Here is a 21008-nt window from a genome sequence, read left to right on the forward strand (position 1 = left end):
TCAAGGAAAACCTACATGTTTTTCCCACATTCTCTCCCTTCTCTCGAGCTCCCTTCTCTCCTCTAAAGTTTTCTATGAGTACCTAAGCCATCTGTGGGGGTCTCCAAGAGAGATTACCACCTCTTATGTCTTCCCAACACCTGACCCGAAGATGTCTACAACCATTGTTGTTTGGTCTTCAAAACCCTAGCTCTCGCGTTCACTCCACCATATTAAAAAATAAATAAATTAAATAATTATTAAAGACATAAATAGTTTAGTTTTCACATGAATCTTCTCACTCTTTATTATATTAAAAAAGACCCCACAAAATCATTTTCCATATGAATGTTTACCCTATTTACATGTAATTGAAGTTATAATTACATGAGTAAATTGTTATTTTGGAAACAAGAATGTTTTTGAATTTATGTATAAGAATTATATTTACATTGTGAAGTTAATGTATATAAACTATTCTTAATAACCCGTGCTTTCAAAAAGCATTATATATCATCTTACAACATAATCATAATTTTAATATCTTTACCAATAACACCTAATCACAAATTTAGTTATATTTATCAAGAACAAAATAGTGATATTGCTATCAGGATTTAACTATGCAATTTTGAGTCAAACTCATTGACCCATATTTCATGAGTAATGATTCAACATGAATCCATCTCTCATGATAATAAATGGAACACTTAGCACTCATTAGATTTAGGTGATGCTCACAAGGGTGAAGCACCGGGACTTCCCGGGAGGTCACCCATCCCGGTACTACTCCAGCCTAAGCGCGCTTAACTACAAAGTCACTACTCATGAAATATGGGTCAATGAGTTTGACTCAAAATCACACAGTTAAATCCTGATAGCAATATCACAATTTGACTTGCTGTGAAAATTATCTGCTACTTATCAAGAACAAAATAACCAAAATTTCATCATTAATTAAGTACATAGATTAGATTCCCCACCGTTATTGAAATGTATCGTTGAATTCTTATAATTTCGTTGTAGTTGATGTTTGTCGACTGCATGCTCTCATAAAGTTTTCCCTTAATTTTCTAAAAATAGGAAAATTCAAACAAAAAGAACTATTGATTATGTTGGTACAGGTGATGTGGCCAAAATGAATCCTAAAGCTGTTTATTGATTAAGAGAGTCGCCAATTTCCAAACCTACTACAACTGTCTGAGTTCCCACAGAGCTCGAAGCCACTGTTTTGTACGGCTGCAATAGACGACATAAAATATCTTTGAAAATGTCGGCCTTAATTGAACATACTATATTTACATGTATGCCTTAACATGTACTCTATCCAACATCCTTTTTAGGAGGATAAGGCTTCATATTCTCCAAAATCTCATTCGTTTTGAGTGTTAAATCAATACAAAATAGGTCCTCTAACCAGTCTTCTTCTAGTTTTAGGTGGACTTGGCTCAGCACTCTCTACTACCTTCTACTTTGCAAATTACTTGGTAATAGCAACTACCCTAGTCCTTGGCTTATTTGGTGGTGGAGGTGTCATTGCCTACTTCTCCTTTGTTCTTTGAGCCTTCTTGCTTAGTGGCATGAAAATAGCTAGGGATTTACCCTTGTAACCTTCTTCTATTTCATCTTCCTCATCACCATTGTCTTATTCTTCATCCTCACCAAGACATTGTGTCAATAGAAATGGCTCTTTTCCTTTTCCTAAGGTACCCAACTTAGCTTCTAGGTCTTCAATCAACTTCTTCCTTTTCATTTCCTTTGAAACTATCCTAATATTCACTATTATTATTGCTTTGGCTTCCCTATATCTTCCAAAAGGTTTAGCTTTGACATCTATTTCTTCTTTTAATAGTGCATCAATGTTTGCGCTTACATCATCACTCTATATCAAGTACTTTGTTTGCACCAACTCCTTGACCTTTGTTTCATTCTTCCTATACCACCTGTCTGCACCATCATAAGTGCTTTGCAAGTACTAGTCTACTCATGGAAGGTGAAAGACCTTTTCAATGTTTCAAGGTCTGAGATCCAAAACTATCTTTCTAAATACACTCTTGACTAGTTTATCCTCTAGTACATACTGATGAGCCAAAGTCATGATCAATTTAGATGATTGAACTGATGTTGGGTGAGAAGCAATTTTCACTAACTCACTCTGGATTAGTGTTGACACCATGACTGACCTCTCTTTTGGCTAATTACACAATGTTTAAAAAAATTTGATTTAATGTTCCCTAATTCAATGTCTCTGATCTTAGAATGTTTATCTTGAGACCAAAATTTCTTTGGTACTCCTTGATACTTGAAAGTGACTAGCTTTTTGTGGCCATGGAGGATAAAGAGGATGCCATTGTATCTATACAAAAGATAGAAATGTTAGTATCATTGATGTCAGAAACCTACCATGACCCTGAAGCATGACTCAAACTAACAAAAACTAATTGAAAATAGAATAAAGTTTACTAAAATTGCCCCCTGTGTGCCCAAAATGTGTACCTAGTGCACCTATGTAGGTGCACATGTGCACTCTTGTTTACTTGATGGCATTAAGGAGTAAAAAATTGCACAGTTACACACTTAGCTCACATGCGCGTATATGCAAGGTCCACATGTGCGTAACTGTGCACTTGATCCATGTTTTAGCAAGTGTGGCTTAGGGGACTAGTTTTTCTTTATGCTCACATGCACACCTATTGAGGGTGAGCGCATGCAAAAATGCACATGTGCGCATCATCAACACTTGGTGTTTTAATCTCAAAGGTGGTTGTTCTTGATGCAGACCTTTGGATGTGCGCAACTGTAGAGGAGCGAAAGGTGTGAACTTGTAGTGCAGGGAAGATCACAAGAAAACAAGTGAGGAATGAGGAGGGGTAGTGGGTATTTATAGGTCAGGGTGGCCTAATGTGCACCTCCGAGGGTCCACACATGTGCATGTGCACATCCTCAGATGGGGGTGAGTGCACAGGTGCGCACTCAACACATGTGCACATGTACATACTTTTTGGAACTTAGAAACTAAAAAATTGATTTTTGACCCTACAAAGTTGTTTGATCCTACCTGATCAGTTACTTGTGACTGACTTATACTCAGAGGAGGATCCGAAATTATTGCGGCACCTAACTGGGTACCCTAAGAGGATTTTGAAATTAGGCGGTCTCCATTTTGTGATTCAAAATGGGGCATGTATTGTGAGACAACAAGAGTATGGTGTGCATGGTTGTGAAGGAATGATATCCTCCTGTGATGATAAGTGCTTCAAGAGCTATTTTTGCTTGCCATCACCACTAGATTTTTGGCTAATGCTTGTGAAATCTCACACATGACTCGAGTAAAACCTACCTATTTTTTCCACATTCTCTCCCTTCTCTTGAGCTCTCTCCTCTCCTCTAAATCTTTTCGAGAGTACCCAAGCCATCTATTGGGGTCTCCAAGAGAGATTCCCATCTCTTATGTCTACCCAACACCCAACCCGAAGATGTCTGCAACCATTGTTGTTTGGTCTTCGAAACCCTCACTCTTGCGTTCACTCCACCATATGAAAAAAACTAGCCATATAATAAAAAATTAAATAAAATAATTATTAAAGACATAAATAGTTTAATTTTCACATAAATCTTCTCACTCTTTATTATATTAAAAAAGACCCCAGAAAATCATTTTCTATTCATTATTTTCCATATGAATGTTTACCCTATTTACATGTAATTGAAGTTATAGTTACATGAGTAAATTGTTATATTTTTTAAAAAAAAATGTTTTTGAATTTACGTATAAAAGTCATGTTTACATTGTAAAGTTAATGTATATAATTTATTCTTAATAACGTGTGCTTTCAAAAAGCATTATATATCATCTTACAACCTAATCATAATTTAAATATCTCTATCAATAACACCTAATTACAAATTTAGTTATTTTAATCAAGAACAAAATAACCAAAATTTCATCATTAATTAGTACATAGATTAGATTCCCCACCATTATTGGAATGGATCGTTGAATTCTTATAATTTCGTTGTAGTTGATGCTTGTCGACTGCATGCTCTCATAAAGTTTTCCCTTAATTTTCTAAAAATAGGAAAATACAAACAAAAAGAACTATTGATTATGTTGGTACAGGTGACGTGGCCAAAATGAATCCTAAAGCTGTTTATTGATTAAGAGAGTCGCCAATTTCCAAACCTACTACAACTGTCTGAATTCCCACAGAGCTCGAAGCCACTTTTTTGTACGGCTGCAACAGACGACATAAACCATCTTTGAAAACGTCGGCCTTAACTGAACATACTATATTTACATGTATGCCTTAACATTTACTATATCCAACATCCTTTTCAGGAGGATAAGGCTTCATATTCTCCAAAATCTCATTCGTTTTGAGTTTTAAATCAATACAAAACAGTTCCTGCCTCACTGCTAAATATGAGTAGTGGTAGCACGGATCTCCTGGGCAGCCAAACTATTAAAATCTTATACACGCGTGTGACAGGAGAGGCTGATATTACTGCACAACCTGCCAACACTAGAAATCCCATGAACTGTATACTCACTGAAGCTGATGCATACCTCATACACTTTCTCTCTCCTCCTTCAAACACTTGTTCTCTCAACATCATGCAGCCAATAGCGGCGGAGGCACTCGACAAAACTATGTACGCCATCAACTGTTTCACCACATGCAATTTTCTTTTTCTTAAAGACCCATGTCATGTATTTAGATGCTCAGAAATTTCAAAGCATGATTTTGTTATTAAATCGAAATAAAACACAGACCTGGTCGAAGATTAAGCTTAGATAAAAGCTGAATCTTCCAGATAAGCCAATCAGTAGTTGTATAATTCGTACGATGGAATATGCACAGCCTGTAACATTTGCAGCTATAACATATCTGCATCACATGAAAATTTTCAATCCTTGAGTTCCTTAATTCAAAATGAAAATATATCCTGATAGAAAGTTAAGGAGAGAATCGTATGGGTTGGTTATAAAATTATAGAGAAATATAAAGGAATTGTAATGCATTTGGACAAATAAGTACATCCTCAAGGAAAGAAACATGGTATATATAAAACTGCTTACTTGAACGGTTTGTAGTAATTGAAACGATACTGGGAGGCTGTGCTATATTCATGTGTATCACTAGAGCAAGTCTTGCTGATCAACATCACAATTGTCGAGATAAGGAAAAGCAAAAACGCTGTGATCCTCAAGATCAGATCATGTTCCTCACCTCTATTCATATTTTTCATGTCTCGATAGAGCGGTTGTTGATAGAGTTTGCACAGAGCAATGATTTAAGGCTGAGTATACATCAGTGGTTGGTGAAATGGCAATATGAAAGAATGTGATATAATCGTTTGGTTTAATTATTGTGATGTCTTGGGCCCAAAGCTACAATAAAATTGAAATATGAAGTTAATAGGAATAGTTCATACGCTTTGAAAAACTAATGAGTGAATGTTTTGTTGCTCTTAAAGTCTTTGGGTATCATTTAATGGAGCCTCCACCTTAGGCCATATGTCTGCCTTGCTTAAAAGGCAAAATGAAATTATGTGAAACTTCTACTTTAACTTAAATGTGATCCATGTGTTGCTTATGGCCTAACATGGCAATCATAAGCCATAAATAGTTTCCTTAATGTATTTAATATTTGTCAATTAATCTCAATGCAATTTAATTGAACCGTTGATTTGATCGAGAGGTGCAACATGTTAATCAAGAAAAAATCAAATGAGTGTCGGTTGGAGTCAATAGTTTTTTCCAAGTCCAGAAAAAATGAACAAATCAATGCATTATTATCTTCGCTATTTTAACAGCAAAATCATTAAAAAATCAATGCATTATTATCTTCGCTATTCTAACATCAAAATCACTTTTTAATGTGATATCATACATTTTATGTTAGATATTTGTAACACATATTTTATTTATTTATTTTCTCCTTTCCTGGAAGAATTACGAGACAACATCCTCTTTACAATTATTTGATGCCTTGTAGTAAAAGAATGAAAAATTTAGTTGTATTTGATGCCTTATAGTAAAAGAATGAGAAATGTACAACTAAATTGAATAGATGGGCATAGGAAGGGAGAGGAGTAAAGCAGGTGTTAGGGTATAAATGGTTTTCTATTTTGAAATTTAGAAAAAGAAAGAGGAGAAATAACATAAGAAATAATTAAATGGAGTATGGGGGAGGGGAGTGCTTAGGGTTTCTATAGTTGTGGATTCAAGCAAAGGAGGTAGAGATGGGGAATCGAAAGAGGATGATCCAGATTGAGGAAGGGGATTTTCAGGGCCTATTATCTTTGGACGTGTTGCATCTAGTTTTGAATTGTCTATGGCTTTGTGTGACATAGCAGTTTGGGTCCCTATTGCTTTCATGGGTGAGAGGCTTTTTTGGTGCAAGCATTTTCTTCCTCCTGATACTCCTAATGGGAGGTCTGGCTTGGGTAGCTTTGGTGGCTTTGCTGGGTAGTTGAGGTTCTCTACTGTCGATACTGACTATGCTGTTTGGGTTCAAAAACCTAGTTCGCACCACCATCTCTGCCTCTAGGAGGCATGTTACGAATGTGCCTCCTTTTTTTGGAAGCATTGTGGATTTATTTTGACTGGCTTTTTTGGGCTCCCTCTCCTTTGGCCCTCTCTTTGGGCTTTGGAGCTTTTATGGGCCTAATGTGTTTGAGGCCCTGACCCCTTCTTGGTTGGGCTTCTCCCCTGGTTATTTTTGTTGTGTGCTGCAAGGTGGGAGGGTTTTGGTGGGATTCTTTCCCTTTTATTGATGCTTCAGTGGCTTTGAAGACCCATGGTGATGTCAGTGGTTTTAGTTCCTTGAGAATGCTAAAGTTTTGTGGCCATGTCTACTTGAGGGATTGTTTGTTCCTTGGTTGTCCTTTGGGCTTCTAAGTGAATGTCAGTGGTTTAAAAGGCCTCTCTTTAGCTCTTAGTTGTGTTTGGTTAAGTAAGAGTTTCTTCTCGGGGCTTCTTCCCCATTTTAGAGTCATGGGATTCTTAGTTTTAATTATTTGGTGGACTCTGAGATCTCCTCTAATTTTTCCCCCAGAGGCTTTTATAGAGGTTAAGTTTCTCTTTTGGCCCTCATGTCATCTTTTGGAAGTTTTGTAGCATGAGGGTTCTCTTATGATGCTTCGACACTCTAACCCTATGGAGATGGACATGTCATCTATTGAGGGGATGATATACTTTGTGGGTGAAGTTGTTGGTGGATTAGACATGGCCTCTACTAATTACAGTACTAGGAAGGTGGGGTGGTTTTGGTGGTAGTCTTCTCTAAACTTTTTATCCCTCTCTATTTACCCTATCAAGGTGGAATCCATTTCTATGGAGGTCAAGGGGAGATATGAATGACGGTTGGCCTTTGCCTCCTTTAATTTTTCTTAGGGACTAGTCAAGTTATGTACCAAAATTGATGTTGTCATCTTAAATTTCAAAAAATTGATATGGAGAGGTTATTCCTGTCCAATGTTTTTAGCTAGTGAAAGGATGCATATTTTGGTGTGGATGAGTGGCCAAGTGGTGATAAGAAGCCAATATTTCTGATGAGATGTGTATTGACTTATTTGACTAGTGTTTTTGTGCCTCTATACCATAGGTTTAGACATGCTTTAGACATGGTTTCCTTCTTCATTGGATAAACTATTACTTAATTAGAAGGCTTCCTTTTGCTTCTTATTTATGAGAAATATGTGCTCTTCTATATGATGGACTTGGAGAGTGTTATTTCCTTCTTCCATGATCTTTTTGATGGTGAGATTGTCTCCTATAGAGGTGGAGTCCAATCTTGTGATTTTGGTGTGGGAGGTGATCTGTCCCAAAGGAGATGATAGTTGGGCTACTAGTAGTGTTAGCACTAATGTTTGAAAGGTTCAAACCTTTGGCTATGATGGTGAAAGAAGGGCATGCTATCGATGGCCTGAGGTTTGTTACTAGCCTTTTTGAGGATGACTTTGTCTCCCCCTCTTTGTTTATATTCTTCATGTGACTAGATGGTTGCTCTTAGTTTTAAAGGGCTTACCTCGATCCCTTGTTCTTGTTTTTGGTTAAAAGATGTAGCTATTATGGGGGCTCATCCCATGATGATCTTTAACAATGTGGACCATGGTTGGTGGTGTTTCTGTATTTCATCCTTTGTTTTTGACAAAGGTGTACCTTAGTTATTGTTTTTTCTTGTTTTCTGACATTACGTGGTGTTAATGTTTAATAGTGTCTAGTGGTCATTTTTTGTTCCATGACTCAACACCATCTAGCTACTTTCTTTATCATAAACATTAGAAAATTTTTGAAAAAGGAGAGGCATTGAAGGAAGAAACAAAGAGAAGAGGAGACAATCATCTAATTTTGGGGTTTCGAAAAATCAGCCAATAATATGATTTTTTTGTAGTTATTGTACTCATTTTGTAAAGGTTGGTAAATAGGAAATGAAACTAAAATATATTTTTATGGAAGAAGGTAGTATGGTTTGGAGGGAGGTAAAATGGGATATTGAGGACAACATTGAAGTTGAAGAATAATAGAGGAATACATAAAATTGAACTTGAGTAGAGGAAAGGTGGATGAATAGGGATAAACACCAAAGACCAGGTCATGGTATGGACTTTGATGTTAATTTGTAAAATAAATTATAAACGATAAATTTATTTAGAATATGCTTAATATGAAATTTGTTTATAGTTATTTTATTTGTATCTATAAATAAATTAATGAAATGTGAAAGTGATTCATAAGTGAGTGATTTCCAGTTATACTAAATTATTAAATTATCCAATTGATAACCATTATCTAGATTAATATAATCCATTCTATGAACATGAACTTATTTATTATGTTTTTCTTTAATTGCATCCTCAATGTTTTCTCCCTCTTTATTATTTTATTCTTCACTAACATTTCCTACCAATTTGTCCTCTATGTATTCATCATCTTGATGTTTCTTGCAATCTTCTAAATTTCTTAATCCAAATTAGGAGAGTAATTTAAAATTCTTAAATTTGATAGTAATCTAATATTTGTATTGTGTTTTTAAATTTTTGAATAGTGAAAGTCATGAAATTGAATAAAGTAATTTCTTTTGTGAATATCTAATTTTAATTTTAATATAAAAGGGACTATTCATAAAAAATAAAGTAATTATAATTAATAAAATAATATTTAATTTATATATTGAAAAAATATAATTCTTTTTAATGGTCCTATCATGATTCAATTTTGTAGTTTTGAGTCAAACTCATTGATCTACGTCTCATGAGGAGTAATGGGGTATCAAGCTGAGTAGACTTAATCTTGGAAGAAACTTTATGATTAAGGAAGCTTGAGTTGAGGCATGAGAAGCTCCAATACTACACTCCTATGAGCATCACCTAGATAAAAATGAGTTATAAGGTGTTCCATTCATCCTCATGAAAATAGTTTACAATTGATTTGTTATAGAAAATAACTCATACTTATAAATATAATTCTTTATTAAAATATTTCTCAATATTATAGTTTTTGTTATAAGATTTTTAAAATATCCATTCATTATTAATTATTTTTAATAGCTATGTTGTTTTTTAAATGTACATAGCATCTTTTAAGAAATAAATTTAATACATCATACTATAAAAAAGAAAATAGAACTTTGTATTAGCTCTCTAGTAATGTTTTTCATAAATTTTAATAATTTAATTATTTTCATGCGCATTTATTATTGGTTGCTCTTCTTTATACCACTATTGTTTTGAATTCTAACTCATTATTATTCTCTTCTTGATGAAAGATCAAACTCCAATGTTTTCATCCAAAAAAATTGAATTTACTAAATTCATAGATACGAATTAAAAACATACCATCAACATTTCTATTTTTTATATAGATTTGTGCAATGTAAATTCACTTTGTCCATAACTCTTGAAATTAATATGAACATAAACATTAAAGTATATGTACTAAATTCTCAACCAAAAAACATTAATTTTTTTAATTAAGCTGAGAGGCTTCTACAATGAAAGCATCCATTGTTGTAAAATTTTCAGCAATTTTGAAAAATTTGACAGGTAGTTGAAGCTACACAAAATTTATGTTTAATACTTATCCTTTATATATTGAATGGGAATAGACACAAAATGTAGAGAGTTGGAAATTAAGAAAATATTATAATAAAAACTTGTAAATTGTGTAAAAATATGGATAACATCTCCGTCTTGAAAAAAAAGAAAAAAAGTAGTCAACCAAATATTAAAATCAAAATAGGATGCAAACATTTATATTTTTTTTATTAAACTAGCTTATATATATTTTTATATTAAAAAAAAAGCCAAGAGTTATCCTTCTCGACTTTTATATATATATAAAAATATATATAAGCTAGTTTTAAGAAATAGAGGCAATCAAAACACAAATTATTAGTATAAACTCTTGAACTCTATAATAAAATCATACCAATTAATATGAAAACAGCATTGCTTGGCAATATAAATGTTAGACAGGAACTCTTCCACTTGCGACCTGTATATATTTCAAAAAGCACTGCCAGCAGGAGACGTGGCAGACACCTTATTCAGAATTATAATTACAGCAAGCAATGTTTCCTATGTATTTGCCTTTGGCTTACAAGAGACCATAACCTCATTTCTTTTCTTACAATTATGATGAAACTCGTTGCTGCTTACTATCAACATAATTTCCCTGCCTTGGGACACTGTTAATGGTGGCTGATGAATACATGTAACAAGAAAGGCTGTAGCCTGACATCAATGCACAAGAAGATACAACTACAAACCCCAGCAACTCCAAACTCACAGAAGCCGATGCATACTTGAGAAACTTTTTAGCAGCACCATCATAAACTTGTGCACCTTGAAGGACATCCTTCGTTATCATAATGCATCCTATGCCAGCAGAGGCACTAGATAAAGCTATATACCCCACAACCTGCAGTTTCATTTATATAATTGCACACCCATTAAAACACCATAACATTAAAGAGATGATATACAATTCGAAAGTGGGAAACCCTAAGAAAATTTGTAAATAAACAAGCCATGCCTGATCAAAGATGAAGCTGAGATGAAGGTAAAGTCCTCCATTGATTCCGCTGACTACAAGAACAATTCGAACTAAGGAATAAAGACAGCCTATTACGTTGGCAGCTACAACATATCTGCAACACATGAATTCATTTAACCAAGAATTCTATCGATTATCTTGGGGCTATCTTTAAACATCGCATATAAAGGGGAAAAAAAAATTAAACATGCAGAAAGTAAGTCAACTTTGATTATTTAGTACTTTTAGCTTAGGAATCAAGCCCTAGTATGTGATGTTTAAATGGTAGAAGGAATTATAAAAGAAATGGGTAAATAAAATGCTTACCTGAAGGGCTTGAAGTCATTGAAATGATATTTTACACCTTGCGTAGTATCGCTGGTAGAAACAAAAACATCAGATGTTGTCTTGCTCTTTAACATAACAATTAAGGAAATGAGAAGAAGCACAAAAGTGATGACTCTTAGAATCAAGCTCTGCACTTCATAGGTCTTCATATTTTGATCTCTGAAGAGGTTATACAAACAAGGCTAGATATATGAGTTCATCTCACTTGAAAAGCCATATATATATATATATATATAATATCATGAAGTGTGAATGAGTTAAAGCCATGAGGCATGTGGGAGCAGACAATTGATCTTTAAAATCGGAAATGCAGCCTGGATTTTGACTTGAGAATGGGCATAAGACAAATGGTTAATGAATTCTGGCCTTTCAATGCAAATGGATGAGCTGGATTGGATTCATATGAACAAGATTTATAAGACGAACTATACTATAAAGAATATTAAAAACACTATTTTTACCCGTAATTTGCATTTCTTCAATATGACTTTAAAAACAACACTATTTTCAAGGTCTGGATTCCTGTTTTTGTACGTTATAGGAGTCGAATGTATTATTTTTTATATTGAAGTCACACTACGTTAAATCCAAAAAAATATTGACTTGTAAGTTTAATCTCCTACTTCAATTTTTTATTTCGGCTGGGAGGGTCAAACAATGAGTTGTGGACGGTGATTCCGGATAACGCACATGAGGGTTTTCCTTTGACTTGCACGGAACTCGGAAGCTTCTTCCCCCCTCTACCACATGGAGGGGGATTTGAAGATGAAGTTTGAGACAATTTTGAAGTAAATTGTTTTAGCTTGAGATAAAATAAAATTTGTGTATTGTTTTAAATTTTTGTTTTTTTTTTAGATCGGTAAGAAGGTTAATTATTATTATGAGTTGTGATTAATTATTATTACTGATTAAGTTGAGTAGATTCGAACCTAAGACCTTTTACATAAGAGGTTCACAATTTATTATTGTATTGTAGGCTCTTATCTTTTATTGTCTTTAATATTATCTTTAATTGGGTGTCTTCAAGTATTGTCTTAAATAAGTATCTTTTAAAAACAATTAAATATATTAATATTGTTATTTCATCAAAGATAATCTTATTTTTTCCTCTATGAACACAATTTAACTATAATAAAGAACATATTTTCTCCATAAACACATATACATCTTTAGTCTCATTTATGATCTTTATTTATTTATAATCACCAAATGACTATGGTCAAATTTTATTAAATTTAAAAATATTTATGATTTTTTACCCTGTTTAAAGTGCGGGCACCATGGGGAAAAGATTGGGGAAGAAAACCCCTAGTGTAGTCCAGGACAAGTCATGTATACAAAGGGGAGATGGACATGATTAAACCTCCATTACAAGGGATCAGAGGGCACACCCTCAAAGTTAGAAAAGCCAAACTAGTGGCCAGAGGTGGCATTCCACCTTATATACATGTCTCAAAACTGGAGGTCTTGGGTATGCATACCTACCCTTACATCATGTAAATCACAATGCAAAATATAAAAGACAAACATCATGGAGTGATAAAGTGTTCTCTATTGAACCTTGTAGGGAGGAGTGAAATTTATCCTGAAGCCATCCCCTTGATTGTCCCAATCCTACACAGTCAAAGCAACACATCACACAACAACACATAGACAACCAAGTCGAACGACTAAAGATAGAAAGTGTTAGAGGAAGCTATCCATCCATCTTGTACAGATTTAATATTAGAAGCCATATTTATCTTAATTAAGCTTAATGAAAGAGAAGTGAGAAAACCAAACCTATCATAAATCATTCTAGCTTCATAGGAGATGAACCAAATATATAAACCATAAAAATTGGAAACAAAGTATCTAAAAGTTGTGTGTTAGAACCAAGTTAAGCATCTTCCAAATCATATCAAAGAGATGTGTCCCATGTCATGAAGCTACAATTAAAGAGGCTGAATTGTGTAAATGAAGATCCAAAAGGAAGGGGAAAATATGAATATCAGAGGGGAATGGGAAAATCCTCATTCATTAGAATACATAAAATTACCACATGGATATGATCCTTACCTTAACTATTATAGGGGGCTTAAATGGAGACAAATCCCAATTTTATCAAAATCCCTAGTAGACCATGCAAATAGACCCTGGAAAAGACAACCAACAAGGATAAACTAAGAACCATTCTACCTATAATCTCTATTGAATAAAATGCAGCCCTTATTCCTTTTACATCTATACCAGGAGAAGGAAAGTAAAATTGTGAAATAATAAGAACATAGAGGAATCACTAGAGGGGACTCTAGAGCCTCTATGATTCCCTAATCTCATGGGTATGCATATGCAACTGATAATGAGGGTTAGGGAAATAAGGGGAAGTAAAATGAGCTACTTAAATGTAGTTCTAATTCCATTTGGAGGGACAAGAAAGCAAGGATAATCCTTGTTAATAGAGGACTAAGGACTGATAAAAGAGAGTGACACATAAATTCCAAAAGATAAGTGTCCTTTCAAAAAATTGATTATAGGTTATGGCTAGATAGAATCAATTAAATAACTAGGATCAAAGACTAATTAACCTAGTAATAATGAAATGGAGCATAAACCCATGAAATTCAGTCCTATGCGATGCATTGTTGAACCGATATAAGCATACAAAGAGCAACCATAGTATATAAAATTAACTAGTCCAAGAGTATATCAAATGAAACCATATCAATTTGAGAGATCTTTACTAAGAACTATCATCACTAAACCTACAAAATATCTCAATCCTTATTTACAAAGGAAAAATAAAGAGAGTGCCACATAAATTCCAAAAGATAAGTGTCCTTTCATGAAATTCATTCTAGGTCATGACTGGAAAGAATCAATGAATGTTCACCTAGGATCAAAGACTAATTAACATAGTTAGCTGATAAGCTTTCCTTCTGGAGTTTCCTCTAGCAAGAAATTGACTCATGTAGATAAATAGTTGTCAAAAAAAAACAAGGCAACACAATGTTCACTTTTTGAGAACCTAGGAAATAATTGTTAGCAAGACTGTAGCCCTCACTTTTTGAGTAGGATTTTCCAATCTTGAATGCATCCATCTTCTTTTTTCTTGATCATTAGCTCCAAGTGGCTAGAAATGCAATGACTACTATAGGAACATTTTTTGCATCCCTCCATTCTACGGTACAACACATAATGCCAAAATAGTGGTTGTCCAAACTTAACTATGTAGAGCCTATTCATTATTTTTCGCATTACAAAAATTTATTTGTCATTTTACTATCACTTTAAAAGGGGCTATATGTGGAGGTTTATTATTCAATGATGCTCATGATCCTTGTCTTGACTCTCAATGTATCATCCCAAGTCATTTCAAGGTAGAGTTGGCCTTCACTTGGCTAAGGAATGGTATAATGGATGAAATGTAGATCAGGCTCCAATTTAGTGGAGTACATTTGGATCTAATGTAATGTGCAGAAGTACCTCAAGCACCAAAAGTCAATGCTAAGATATATTCTTTGTCACAATGTAATTTTGGGTGGTTGTGGATCATTGGGTTCTTTTGTCTACAAAGCAACCATGGTCTAGGATTGAATGTGATGCCAAGAAGTCATTAGCACTATATAGATGTTGGTCTCATGGTTTGGAGGTTTCTTTCATTAGAAAAATGTTAGATTGGGAAATGCTAGGTTGTGTGATCAGCTAGGATCCAATGATTGTAAATGTGGGATCGTTGCTGAAGCACCCAAACTATCCAATATTCACTATGTACAAATTACTTGTGGAATACAATTGCTACCAGTTATGCCTATGAAAATTCCTATTGTAGTCATTGGTTATTAATCTCCTATCTTAAATGATTATTAAACTGCCAAAAAAAAATTCACAGCTAATATTGAAGAATAACACAACTGCAACTTCACCAATAAAATGCAAAAAGAAATTCACAACACAAAGAACACAATATTTTTAGACAAATTGTCCTTGGGAAAAACCCTAAGGAAAAATAGTTCTACAAATGAGGAATTATATTAACTTAAGAAAATCATAGTGTACCTGTATCATGGTAGTCTTAACCTTCTGACCAAACAAGGCTACTAAAAGCTTTCAAAGCTATATAGCTTCACATGTCCCCATGCTAGTTGCGATGTATTTTTCTTTTGCTTAACTTAGAGCCAATGATTTTTGCTTCCTATTGAACCAAGATACAACTCTTGATCGAAAACCAAAACAACACCTTGAAGTGTTCCTTTTGTTTGTTGTACTTCCTTCCCAATCTACATCAATATAGCCTATCAATTTGATACCTTCACCTCAATCATATCTAATCCCATACTCAACTATACAACACAACTAATGCAACACATGCTTGGTTGATGTTCAATGCATTGTCTTTGGTTCAATCATGAACTGACTAAGTGAGTTCATTGCAAATACAATATTTGGCCTGTTGTTGACCAAGTACATAAGCATACCAATCAAATGCTTGTATAAAGTGGAATCTACATCCTTCTCCTTAGATGTATCTACCTTCCTTTGATTCATGATCATGGGTGTAGACATGGTTTTGCAATCCTCTATCCTAAATCTCTTCAAGATCTCAATGCAATATTTCCCTTGACCAAGGAAAATCTCTCCATCTGTATGCCACACCTCCATGTCTAGAAAGTAGTATATAAGTCCTAAATCCTTTATCTCAAACTCTTCTGTAAGGTCTCTCTTACAGTCCTCTATGAGCCCTAGTGCACCTGTAAGAAATAGGTCATCCACATAATGAACAAGAATGAGAACTTCACCCCCAACCACAAAATAGTAGAGGTCAACATCCACTTCACTATTCACAAAGCCCATTTCCTACAATTATGTATCAATGAGCTCATACCACACTCTGGGAGCCTACTTGAGCTCGTATTAAGCTTTCTTAAATCTACACATGTGAGTCTCCTTGTTGTGTGCTATAAAGCCTTCTGGTTGCTCTATGTATACCTCCTCCTTTAATTCACCATTTGAGAATGTTGTCTTGACATCCATTTGATGGATCTGCCATCCCATCTATACTGGAAATGAGATTATAGCTCATATAGAAGTATACATGGCCACTAGAAAAAATGTCTCCTCATAGTCTATTCTCTCCTTTTGAGAGAATCCCTTGGCTATGAACCTTGCCTTCTATTTATTAATGCTACCATTTGCACTATGCTTTATCTTAAAGATCCAATGTGATCCAACTATTGTCCTATCTATTGGTCTGGGCACTACCTCCCACACATCATTCTGCATAGTTGAGTTATACTCCTCAACCATAGTATCCTACCATACTTTATGTCATGCAACCTCATGATAGCTAGAAGGTTTACTAACTACCAACTGACTGACTAATGCCACATAGTCATTGAACTTGATTGGTTTTCTATGCTCTCTAGTACTCCTTCTAGGAGATCCCACAAACTCTTGAGTATCCCTTTGTGTCTTTTGAACCTCGTAGTTCTTGTTGCCAACTCTAGAGGATGAAATATCAACCTCTAAGTCTTCTAGATGCATTTCCTATTGTACCTGTTGCTCCATACTATGTGAAACTTCACCACCTGAGCCTACACTTGTACTAGTAAATGTATTTGTGCTTTGCTACCCTTGACTAGGCCTTGGAGCTTTTGCTAGCTACTCACTTTGATCATCTGGTGGCAAATATCTAGACCTTCTAAATGCCTTGTCCTCCATGAACTTAACATCACGTTTGACAATAATTCTTTTGGTCCTTGGGATAAAAATCCTATATGCCTTTGAGGTTTCATTGTACCCATCAAAGTACCCCCTATCTGTAGTCTGATCTAACTTGGTACATGTATCTCCTAGAACATGAAAATATGCCAAACTCCCAAATATTTTGAAGTGATCAACATTTGGCTTCTTTCCTGTGAAAGCTTCCTCTGGTGTCATCTTCCCTAGCACCTTGTGTGGAACCCTATTATGAATGTAGACTATTGTACTACATGCCTATGCCCATAAAGAGTGGGGCATGTCCTGGTCATGTATGGCTCTTTCCACCTCCTCTGTTATGGATTCTAAGGAATAGTCCACAATCATGATTCCTTCTCTGGTACAGAATTCCTAGAAGTTATTTCCTTTGTACTCACCTCCATTGTCTGATCAAAGAACTTTTATCTTCCTTCCTATCAAGTTCTCCACAAGATTCTTGAACTCTTAGAACCAACTAAAAACCTCATCCTTGGTCTTCAAGAAGTATATATAGGTCTTCCTAGAGAAATAATTGATAAAAGTAACATAGTACTCATATCCTCTAAGAGACTTTGTCAACATCAGTCCACATACATTTGAATGTACTAGATCAAGAACACCCTCAGATCTGGTGTCACTCCTTGGAAAAGATGTTTTGCAAACTTCCCCAACACATATCCCTTACATATACATCATCATGCTCTATTCTCACCTTTGGAACACATGTCGCCATCTCACGAAGCAATTTGAGTGCTCCATGATGAATATGGCCCATCCTCCTATGCCATATATCTCCATGATCTATAGGATTACTACTACTCATGAGTGTCTTAGGAGTATCAAACTACAGCCTATAAAGGTGACCACTCCTAACTCCAATAGTTATGGGTGATTTCCAATCCTTATGCTTAATCAACACATGTGTCCCTCTAAAGAGTATATTATACCCCAATCCTAAAGAACAAATACATAAATCAAATTCCTACCTAAGCTTGGAACATGCAACACATCATGAAGTAGAATTATCTTTCTTTTCTCCCTCTGAAACTAAATAGTCCCTTTCCCAATTGGGTTGAGTTTGGACAAGTTTCCCATAGAAATTTAGATATTATTGTTCTCCTCCTTATAACTAGAGAAGTACTCTCTAACTCATGTCATATGAAATGATGCCCCACTATCTATATACAAAACACACTATGAGGTTGAGCTCACCATACAAGCTATAAGTGCAAACTCATCTTCCATTCTTTTGGAGAGTTCTTCTACACTTGCTGAAGCTGCCACCTACTTCTTTGCCTTCTTCTTTTTTGGGCAATCACTGACATAGTGACCATACTCATGACAAACAAAGCACTTGACCTTAGAAAGGTCCTTCTTCTTCTTCTCACTTTGTGAATTTGATCCTTTGTTAAACCCCTTCTTTGCTTTCCCTTTTGCCACTAGGGCAACATTTTCCTATTCCACCTCACGTTTGTGACTCTTGATGGTACCATTGACAAGACTTAGTATAAACTCCTCCTAAGTAAATTAGTCCATAGTCAGTCCCAACTCAGTAAGATATCTCATCCATTGACAAATTGAACAAAAACACTCTATTATTTAGTAAACCCATTTAGGGTTATTCTCACTAGCTCATCATCACTAGGGCTATCTCCAACAATAGCTAACTCATCCTTGACAAGTCCAAACTTGGTGAGGTAATTTGTGATGTCTTCTCCCTGGTTCATCTAGGTATTCTTCAAATTCTCTCTAAGAATCATCTTCCTATTGGTGGTAGCATTCTAGTACAAATTCAAAATAGCATCCCACATCTTCTTCATTATATCTAGCTCTGAGATATGTGGAACAATATGATCCTTGACACGTCAATGATTATTCTCCTTGCCTCAACATCTTCCTTCTTGTATGATTCAAGCTATGTAGAATCTATATGGAAAACTACAATAGTGGTAACATAATCCTTGATACCATTCTCTTCCAACAATAAAGAAAGTCGAGCCTTCCAGACACCAAAATTCAAGGCACCATCCAATCTATCTTGATCTCTCAAATCAGCTAAATCCATCTCAAGGAATTAAAGCAATATAAATCTAAAGAGATCAATCTAGGTTTTATAAACCCCTAATTTATTTCCTAGGGAAAAACACTTCTACCCTCAACACCACTCTAATACCATGTGAAAATTCCTATTGTAGTCACTGATTATTAATCTCCTATGTTAAACGATTATTAAACTACTGAAAATAAATTCACAACTAATATCAAAGAATAACACAACTGCAACTTCACCAATAAAATGCAGAAAGAAATTCACACCACAAAGAACACAATATTTTCAGACAAATTGTCCTTGGAAAAACCCCTAAGGGAAAGCTAGTTCTACATATGAGGAATTATATTAACTTCAACAAATTGACAGATAAAAAATTCCTTGCCTCTTACTAGTAGTACTCCAACAACTTCCTAATTTATCTTGTTGATATTCCTCCACTACTATCCCCAACACTATCATTGTACCCTTGCTAATACTACAATACTATTTGCTATCACTACAAACTCATTTTCTAACACTCTAAATCCTTCTACCAACTTATTCTCCAAATGCCCTGCTAACACCCTTTTATACACTCTTGTTAGAAAACCAACAATCAAGATTGATTGTCAATCAACAGTTGAGATTAAAAGCAACTGAACAACCCTAACTAACTTGGTTTCTAGTTGCTTCTAAAAGAGTTTAATTAATTAACAAATATTTGTCCCTCATCTAACCAATTAGTTAGAAAAACAATTATTTTCTAATTAACTACATATGGATGATCAGATCTCCAAGCTACCAAAACTAACAATGTCTAAAATGGGTTATGCTGAGGAAGCACTTGAAGAATTTTTATCAAATATTGTTGGTAGGCATGAAACCCATGGTAACCATTTTAGATGTTGTTTGTTCTTGTGCCACCTTAACAACTTTGTGGCATGGAAATCAAATTCACGGGTATGTGATTAAGAGAAGATTACAATCCAATATTTTCATGAGAAGTGCCCTAATAGAAATCTATTCAAATGCTTGAATATAGAATATGCACATAAAGTATTTGATCAAATACTCAGAAAAACATGTTTCAATTGTAGAATTAGATAAAAACAACAAGAAAAAACACTAGTAAACTCTCTCTCTCTCTCTCTCTCTCTCTCTCTCTCTCTCTCTCTCTCTCTCTCTCTCTCTCTCTCTCTCTCTCTCTCTCTCTCTCTCTCTCTCTCTCTCTCTCTCTCTCTCTCTCTCTATATATATATATATATATATACACTATTGATTAAAGAATGCTCTATTTTTTAGGTAGAATATAAAGCTAATTTTACTACAACATGGTTCTGTCAAATTACATATTAATAGAAAAGATTTTTATTTAAATTTTTTAATCATAACCTAAACCTTAACTCTTAACTAGTGTAGGATGGCAGTGTGAATTGCTTGTAACAACAGTTCCAAATCCTTATTTTAAGGTAATGTAAAAGATACATGATCGCACACATAATCAGCCATATAGAAAGGCAAAGAAAAAATAATCTGTCAACTAAGTTAAATCTAAACTATGCTTAATCTGATTGAAATTTAGATGCATGCTATGAAGGGCATCCATGCTCTTTATTTGAAACAAAAATAAATTTAAAAACTCCATCTTGAAGTGCTGATGATGGCAGTGAAACTAGTTGTTTGGATAGTGGAACAGAAGTCAAATCGGTGAACCTATTTAGGAATGATGGATATGATAAGTACATAATAAACATAAAATAATAAATCACAAAATATGTAACAATGGTTTTTTTAATGGTGATAATAAAATCATTTATAAATTGTAATGTGATTTAATTTCACATGAAAAAGAAGAAAAATATTTATTTTATTTTACTTTTTTTTTTTTGG

General features: G+C 34.5%; 2 protein-coding genes across 2 annotated transcripts; both read right to left on the minus strand.

The window, feature by feature from the left end:
* Nucleotides 1-3966: 3966 nt before the first annotated feature.
* Nucleotides 3967-5229, minus strand: LOC149569463 (CASP-like protein N24). Its single transcript, XM_089817755.1, has 3 exons — nt 5060-5229; nt 4754-4868; nt 3967-4644 (listed from the first exon to the last, which is right to left on the minus strand). Exons 1-3 carry the CDS (start codon nt 5227-5229, stop codon nt 4369-4371), a joined length of 561 nt encoding a protein of 186 aa, XP_089673881.1. The 3' UTR covers nt 3967-4368.
* Nucleotides 5230-10618: 5389 nt separating this feature from the next.
* Nucleotides 10619-11442, minus strand: LOC149569464 (CASP-like protein 4D2). Its single transcript, XM_089816919.1, has 3 exons — nt 11348-11442; nt 11021-11135; nt 10619-10906 (listed from the first exon to the last, which is right to left on the minus strand). Exons 1-3 carry the CDS (start codon nt 11440-11442, stop codon nt 10619-10621), a joined length of 498 nt encoding a protein of 165 aa, XP_089673045.1.
* Nucleotides 11443-21008: the final 9566 nt, after the last annotated feature.

Source organism: Cupressus sempervirens, chromosome 3 (assembly GCF_028749045.1).
Source record: "Cupressus sempervirens isolate cs-2001-9-10 chromosome 3, ASM2874904v1, whole genome shotgun sequence".
Lineage (NCBI taxonomy): Eukaryota > Viridiplantae > Streptophyta > Pinopsida > Cupressales > Cupressaceae > Cupressus > Cupressus sempervirens.

What these genes read in the sequence shown, in the direction of transcription:
- LOC149569463 (XM_089817755.1), bottom strand. Translation starts at nt 5,229, where the DNA reads ATGAAAAATATGAATAGAGGTGAGGAACATGATCTGATCTTGAGGATC. An exon ending in AATTACTACAAACCGTTCAA is followed by an intron (nt 4,869 to 5,059) that starts GTAAGCAGTTTT and finishes CATGTGATGCAG; the next exon opens with ATATGTTATAGCTGCAAATG. An exon ending in TAAGCTTAATCTTCGACCAG is followed by an intron (nt 4,645 to 4,753) that starts GTCTGTGTTTTA and finishes GTGGTGAAACAG; the next exon opens with TTGATGGCGTACATAGTTTT.
- LOC149569464 (XM_089816919.1), bottom strand. Translation starts at nt 11,442, where the DNA reads ATGTTAAAGAGCAAGACAACATCTGATGTTTTTGTTTCTACCAGCGAT. An exon ending in AATGACTTCAAGCCCTTCAG is followed by an intron (nt 11,136 to 11,347) that starts GTAAGCATTTTA and finishes CATGTGTTGCAG; the next exon opens with ATATGTTGTAGCTGCCAACG. An exon ending in TCAGCTTCATCTTTGATCAG is followed by an intron (nt 10,907 to 11,020) that starts GCATGGCTTGTT and finishes ATGAAACTGCAG; the next exon opens with GTTGTGGGGTATATAGCTTT.